Source organism: Oncorhynchus tshawytscha, linkage group LG16 (genome assembly GCF_018296145.1).
Source record: "Oncorhynchus tshawytscha isolate Ot180627B linkage group LG16, Otsh_v2.0, whole genome shotgun sequence".
NCBI lineage: Eukaryota > Metazoa > Chordata > Actinopteri > Salmoniformes > Salmonidae > Oncorhynchus > Oncorhynchus tshawytscha.
Genome location: NC_056444.1, coordinates 5,999,734 through 6,007,444, shown reverse-complemented (window position 1 = coordinate 6,007,444; position 7,711 = coordinate 5,999,734). Strand labels below are relative to the sequence as shown.

Below are 7,711 nucleotides of genomic sequence, written 5' to 3'. Positions count from 1 at the left end.
TGTTGGCTAGCTGGCTATAACAGAGGGATGCTATGTTAGCTAGTTGGCTATAACAGAGGGATGCTATGTTGGCTAGCTGGCTAGACCAGAGGGATCCTATGTTAGCTAACTTTGGTGCGAAAAGTGCAAATCAATCCCAGAACAGCAAAGGACCTTGTGAAGATGCTGGAGGAAACGGGTACAAAAGTATCTATATCCACAGTAAAATGAGTCCTATATCGACATAACCTGAAAGGCCGCTCAGCAAGGAAGAAGCCACCGTTCCAAAACCCCCATTCAAAAGCCACACTACGGTTTGCAACTGCACATGAGGACAAAGATCGTACTTTTTGGAGAAATGTCCTCTGGTCTAATGAAACAAAATTAGAACTGTTTGGCCATAATGACCATCGTTATGTTTGGAGGGAAAAGGGGAGGCTTGCAAGCCAAAGAACACCATCCCAACTGTGAAGTGCGGGGGTGGCAGCATCATGTTGTGGGGGGCTTTGCTGCAGGAGGGACTGGTGCACTTCACAAAATAGATGGCATCATGAGGGAAGAAAAGTATGTGGATATATTGAAGCAACATCTCAAGACATCAGTCAGGAAGTTAATGCTTGGTCGCAAATGGGTCTTCCAAGTGAACAATGACCCCAAGCATACTTCCAAAGTTGTGGCAAAATGGCTTAAGGACAACAAAGTCAAGGTATTGGAGTGGCCATCACAAAGCCCTGACCTCAATCCTATAGAATATTTGTGGGCAGAACCGAAAAAGCGTGTGTGAGCAAGGTCTACAAACCTGACTCAGTTACACCAGCTCTGTCAGGAGGAATGGGCCAGAATTCACACAACTTATTGTGGGAAGCTTGTGGAAGGCTACCCGAAATGTTTGACCCAAGTTAAATAATTTAAAGGCAATGCTACCAAATACTAATTGAGTATGTAAACTTCTGACCCACTGGGAATGTGATGAAAGAAATAAAAGCTGAAAGAAATAATTCTCTCTACTATTATTCTGACATTTCACATTCTTAAAATAAAGTGGTGATCCTAACTGACTTAAAACAGGGAGTTTTTACTAGGATTAAATGTCAGAAATTGTTAAAAACTGAGTTTGAATGTATTTGGCTAAGGTGTATGTAAACATCCGACTTCAACTGTACAGCTGGTGTTCATTGAAGTCCACAAGAGAAGGGAACAGGTGACAGGAAGAGAGCGCATTCGATCCGAGAAGGAATACAACGTGGCTGCTATGAATGTGAACTGTGTTTACGTGTGACCAGGGGTGTATTCATTCTGCCTATTCTGTTGAATTTAATTTTTCTTAAACGGAAGCAAACATAACGACATGGGGATAAACATACCTGAATTTGTCCAATAGAAACTCTCGTTTGCAACTGTTGGACTAATGATTAGACTCTAGATCAGCTAGATGCAGGCCAGAGTGTGCAAGGTGGTACTGAAAGTGTCACCTAAACATTTTCTGTCGACCTGTGTACCCCTACGTTGTAAACTGTCATTCCTAGTGTAGGTTAATAAAGCCGTGCTCATGAAAATATATTTTGGAGTCCTCCCTCATCTTAAACGGCACTGACCTCCACAGGTGCACAAATAACCAGTGGTCCTCCCCAAGTTAACCCACTGTTCCTAGGCCGTCATTATGTAAATAAGAATTTGTTCTTAACTGACTTGTCTAGTTAAATAAACATTTTACTAGATCATTATTCCTGTCTGTACAAAGTGGAATAACATATTTCAAAATACTACACGAGAGAGCATGATTTAGCTGTGGATCGTTTTACATTCACAAAGTACAAAAGGAATTTTGTTAGCAACACACAGCAAATAGTCTATCAAACAGCTGACTGCTGAGTTGAGGCTGTCAGGGAAAAACACAAAAGACAAAGAACAAAAACAGATCTGTCTTTAGTTATCAAAATTCTCAACTCCCAAATTGAGTTGACAGTAGACCTACAGCCCATCTTATTGGCCCATAGCCCTGGTGAGTGTGTAAACTCAGTCTTTATTATTGGCTTAGGGTAATATACCTTCCTCCTTCAGGCTAGATGATGTCACATAACGTCTTCCTTCAGGCTAGATGATGTCACATAACGTCTTCCTTCAGGCTAGATGATGTCACATAACGTCTTCCTTCAGGCTAGATGATGTCACATAACGTCTTCCTTCAGGCTAGATGATGTCACATAACGTCTTCCTTCAGGCTAGATGATGTCACATAACGTCTTCCTTCAGGCTAGATGATGTCACATAACGTCTTCCTTCAGGCTAGATGATGTCACATAACGTCTTCCTTCAGGATAGATGATGTCACATAACGTCTTCCTTCAGGCTAGATGATGTCACATAACGTCTTCCTTCAGGCTAGATGATGTCACATAACGTCTTCCTTCAGGCTAGATGATGTCACATAACTTCCTCCTTCAGGCTAGATGATGTCACATAACTTCCTCCTTCAGGCTAGATGATGTCACATAACTTCCTCCTTCAGGCTAGATGATGTCACATAACGTCTTCCTTCAGGCTAGATGATGTCACATAACGTCTTCCTTCAGGCTAGATGATGTCACATAACTTCCTCCTTCAGGCTCGATGATGTCACATAACTTCCTCCTTCAGGCTAGATGATGTCACATAACTTCCTCCTTCAGGCTAGATGATGTCACATAACTTCCTCCTTCAGGCTAGATGATGTCACATAACTTCCTCCTTCAGGCTAGATGATGTCACATAACTTCCTCCTTCAGGCTAGATGATGTCACATAACGTCTTCCTTCAGGCTAGATGATGTCACATAACTTCTTCCTTCAGGCTAGATGATGTCACATAACGTCTTCCTTCAGGCTAGATGATGTCACATAACTTCCTCCTTCAGGATAGATGATGTCACATAACTTCCTCCTTCAGGATAGATGATGTCACATAACTTCCTCCTTCAGGATAGATGATGTCACATAACTTCCTCCTTCAGGCTAGATGATGTCACATAACTTCTTCCTTCAGGATAGATGATGTCACATAACTTCCTCCTTCAGGATAGATGATGTCACATAACGTCTTCCTTCAGGCTAGATGATGTCACATAACTTCCTCCTTCAGGATAGATGATGTCACATAACTTCCTCCTTCAGGATAGATGATGTCACATAACTTCCTCCTTCAGGCTAGATGATGTCACATAACTTCCTCCTTCAGGCTAGATGATGTCACATAACTTCCTCCTTCAGGCTAGATGATGTCACATAACTTCCTCCTTCAGGCTAGATGATGTCACATAACTTCCTCCTTCAGGCTAGATGATGTCACATAACGTCTTCCTTCAGGCTAGATGATGTCACATAACTTCTTCCTTCAGGCTAGATGATGTCATATAACTTCCTCCTTCAGGATAGATGATGTCACATAACGTCTTCCTTCAGGCTAGATGATGTCACATAACTTCTTCCTTCAGGCTAGATGATGTCACATAACTTCCTCCTTCAGGATAGATGATGTCACATAACTTCCTCCTTCAGGATAGATGATGTCACATAACTTCCTCCTTCAGGATAGATGATGTCACATAACTTCCTCCTTCAGGATAGATGATGTCACATAACTTCCTCCTTCAGGATAGATGATGTCACATAACTTCCTCCTTCAGGATAGATGATGTCACATAACTTCCTCCTTCAGGATAGATGATGTCACATAACTTCCTCCTTCAGGATAGATGATGTCACATAACTTCCTCCTTCAGGATAGATGATGTCACATAACTTCCTCCTTCAGGATAGATGATGTCACATAACTTCCTCCTTCAGGATAGATGATGTCACATAACGTCTTCCTTCAGGCTAGATGATGTCACATAACTTCTTCCTTCAGGCTAGATGATGTCACATAACTTCCTCCTTCAGGATAGATGATGTCACATAACTTCCTCCTTCAGGATAGATGATGTCACATAACTTCCTCCTTCAGGATAGATGATGTCACATAACTTCCTCCTTCAGGATAGATGATGTCACATAACTTCCTCCTTCAGGATAGATGATGTCACATAACTTCCTCCTTCAGGATAGATGATGTCACATAACTTCCTCCTTCAGGATAGATGATGTCACATAACTTCCTCCTTCAGGATAGATGATGTCACATAACTTCCTCCTTCAGGATAGATGATGTCACATAACTTCCTCCTTCAGGATAGATGATGTCACATAACTTCCTCCTTCAGGATAGATGATGTCACATAACGTCTTCCTTCAGGCTAGATGATGTCACATAACTTCTTCCTTCAGGCTAGATGATGTCACATAACTTCCTCCTTCAGGATAGATGATGTCACATAACTTCCTCCTTCAGGATAGATGATGTCACATAACTTCCTCCTTCAGGATAGATGATGTCACATAACTTCCTCCTTCAGGCTAGATGATGTCACATAACTTCCTCCTTCAGGATAGATGATGTCACATAACTTCCTCCTTCAGGATAGATGATGTCACATAACTTCCTCCTTCAGGATAGATGATGTCACATAACTTCCTCCTTCAGGATAGACGGATGTCACATAACTTCCTCCTTCAGGATAGATGATGTCACATAACTTCCTCCTTCAGGATAGATGATGTCACATAACTTCCTCCTTCAGGCTAGATGATGTCACATAACTTCCTCCTTCAGGATAGATGATGTCACATAACGTCTTCCTTCAGGCTAGATGATGTCACATAACTTCCTCCTTCAGGATAGATGATGTCACATAACTTCCTCCTTCAGGATAGATGATGTCACATAACGTCTTCCTTCAGGCTAGATGATGTCACATAACTTCCTCCTTCAGGATAGATGATGTCACATAACTTCCTCCTTCAGGCTAGATGATGTCACATAACTTCCTCCTTCAGGATAGATGATGTCACATAACTTCCTCCTTCAGGCTAGATGATGTCACATAACGTCTTCCTTCAGGCTAGATGATGTCACATAACTTCCTCCTTCAGGATAGATGATGTCACATAACTTCCTCCTTCAGGATAGATGGATGTCACATAACTTCCTCCTTCAGGATAGATGATGTCACATAACTTCCTCCTTCAGGATAGATGATGTCACATAACTTCCTCCTTCAGGCTAGATGATGTCACATAACTTCCTCCTTCAGGATAGATGATGTCACATAACTTCCTCCTTCAGGCTAGATGATGTCACATAACTTCCTCCTTCAGGATAGACAGATGTCATCTTGTACAGTTTCTACTTTTCGCAGGCTGAGATTATATCATACGGTTAGATTCAAGACCAGGTTGTTGTTTTTTTGCCTGCAGAGTACTTTTTTGTGATATTGCATTAAAGATTGTGCTAGTCTGTCTCCATTCATGTTGTGTCGTAGAATTGCATGAATTGTGTTTAATAAAAAAAGCTTGATCTTCTCGGATCCTCTAGCCGGGGCTGAGCTCCTAATGTGTCTCTAGCCGGGGCTGAGCTCCGAATGAGTCTCTAGCCGGGGCTGAGCTCCTAATGTGTCTCTAGCCGGGGCTGAACTCCTAATGTGTCTCTAGCCGGGGCTGAGCTCCTAATGTGTCTCTAGCCGGGGCTGAGCTCCGAATGAGTCTCTAGCCGGGGCTGAGCTCCTAATGTGTCTCTAGCCGGGGCTGAGCTCCGAATGAGTCTCTAGCCGGGGCTGAGCTCCGAATGAGTCTCTAGCCGGGGCTGAGCTCCTAATGTGTCTCTAGCCGGGGCTGAGCTCCTAATGTGTCTCTAGCCGGGGCTGAGCTCCGAATGAGTCTCTAGCCGGGGCTGAGCTCCTAATGTGTCTCTAGCCGGGGCTGAGCTCCGAATGAGTCTCTAGCCGGGGCTGAGCTCCTAATGTGTCTCTAGCCGGGGCTGAGCTCCTAATGTGTCTCTAGCCGGGGCTGAGCTCCGAATGAGTCTCTAGCCGGGGCTGAACTCCGAATGTGTCTCTAGCCGGGGCTGAACTCCGAATGAGTCTCTAGCCGGGGCTGAGCTCCTAATGAGTCTCTAGCCGGGGCTGAGCTCCTAATGTGTCTCTAGCCGGGGCTGAACTCCGAATGAGTCTCTAGCCGGGGCTGAACTCCTAATGTGTCTCTAGCCGGGGCTGAACTCCGAATGAGTCTCTAGCCGGGGCTGAACTCCGAATGAGTCTCTAGCCGGGGCTGAGCTACGAATGTGTCTCTAGCCGGGGCTGAGCTCCGAATGTGTCTCTAGCCGGGTCTGATGAAAAAATAGCTTCCCCAAACTCTAAACTCTATGGGAACAGAGGAGAGACCGAGGAGGAGAATAAGACTGTATAGGCCTAGATGACAAAAAGAAGGACAACTCTAGTGACAGGTGAGTGTCCCCAGAGAGAAGAAGAGAAGAGAGATAGAAGAGAGGGATCAGAGATGGAGGAATGGACTGATCTGTCACAGAGTAGTTAAGAGAGAGGGATATTAATAGATGAAAAACACTACACAGTGATTGCTGAATCGTACCTGTCCCATCAGAGTAGGTATCCCCAGGGCTCTGTCTATCTCCTCCAGGCCATCAAAGTCCTTCAGCACTGTGTAGAGCTGTGACATGAGAGCCCCCTCATCACTAGAACCCCCCTCACCAGGACCCCCAGTTCCCTGGCCCCCGGGCCCCGGACCCCCACACAACACCTCCTCCTGCTGGGGGGCATACACAGACCTGGAGAGGGAGAGAAGGGGAGGGAGGGAGAGGAAGAGAAGGGGGAGGAGAGGGGAGGGAGGGAGATGAAGAGAAGGGGAGGGAGGGAGAGGAAGAGAAGGGGAGGAGGAGAGGGGAGGGAGGGAGATGAAGAGAAGGGGAGGGAGGGAGAGGAAGAGAAGGGGAGGAGGAGAGGGGAGGGAGGGAGAGGAAGAGAAGGGGAGGGAGGGAAGGGGAACAGAGGGGTGATGGAAAGAAGGGGGAGGGGAAGAGGGAGAGAAGGGGAGGGAGGAGAGGGGAGGGGAAGAGGGAGTGAAGGAGGGGAGGGGGAAGAGGGAGTGAAGGAGGGGAGGGGAAGGGGGGAAGAGGGAGTGAAGGAGGGGAGGGGGAAGAGGGGAAGAGGGAGTGAAGGAGGGGAGGGGGAAGAGGGGGAAGAGGGAGAGAAGGAGGGGAGGGGGAAGAGGGGGAAGAGGAAGAGAAGGGGGAGAGGGAGGAGAGGGGAGGGGGAAGAGGGAGAGAAGGGGGAGAGGAAGAGAGGGGGAAGGAGGAGAGGAGGAAGAGGGAGGGGAGGGGGAAGAGGGAGAGAAGGGGGGGAAGGTTAAATGACCATAAGTTATTTTAACCACTTCTCTGTGCTGTAGTTAACTGATCCAAACCGTTTTAAAGTGGTTAGTCTGAACTATAAGAGTTGCTCCAGCGCCGACAGACAACGGTTCTGGTAAAGGAAGGATGTGTGACAGGTTCTGGTACAGTGTGTGACAGGTTCTGGTACGGTGTGTGACAGGTTCTGGTAAAGTGTGTGACAGGTTCTGGTAAAGGAAGGATGTGTGACAGGTTCTGGTAATGTGTGTGACAGGTTCTGGTAATGTGTGTGACAGGTTCTGGTAAAGTGTGTGACAGGTTCTGGTAATGTGTGTGACAGGTTCTGGTACAGTGTGTGACAGGTTCTGGTAATGTGTGTGACAGGTTCTGGTACGGTGCGTGACAGGTTCTGGTACGGTGCGTGACAGGTTCTGGTAAAGTGCGTGACAGGTTCTGGTACAGTGTGTGACAGGTTCTG

General features: G+C 46.0%; 1 protein-coding gene across 1 annotated transcript in view; it reads right to left on the bottom strand.

The window, feature by feature from the left end:
• Positions 1 to 7,711, bottom strand: part of LOC112239876 (nuclear receptor coactivator 2-like) — a 231,202-nt gene that overhangs the window by 37,662 nt on the left and 185,829 nt on the right. The window contains 1 exon segment of the mRNA XM_042298708.1: positions 6,477 to 6,672. Coding sequence (XP_042154642.1) covers positions 6,477 to 6,672 — 196 coding nt within the window.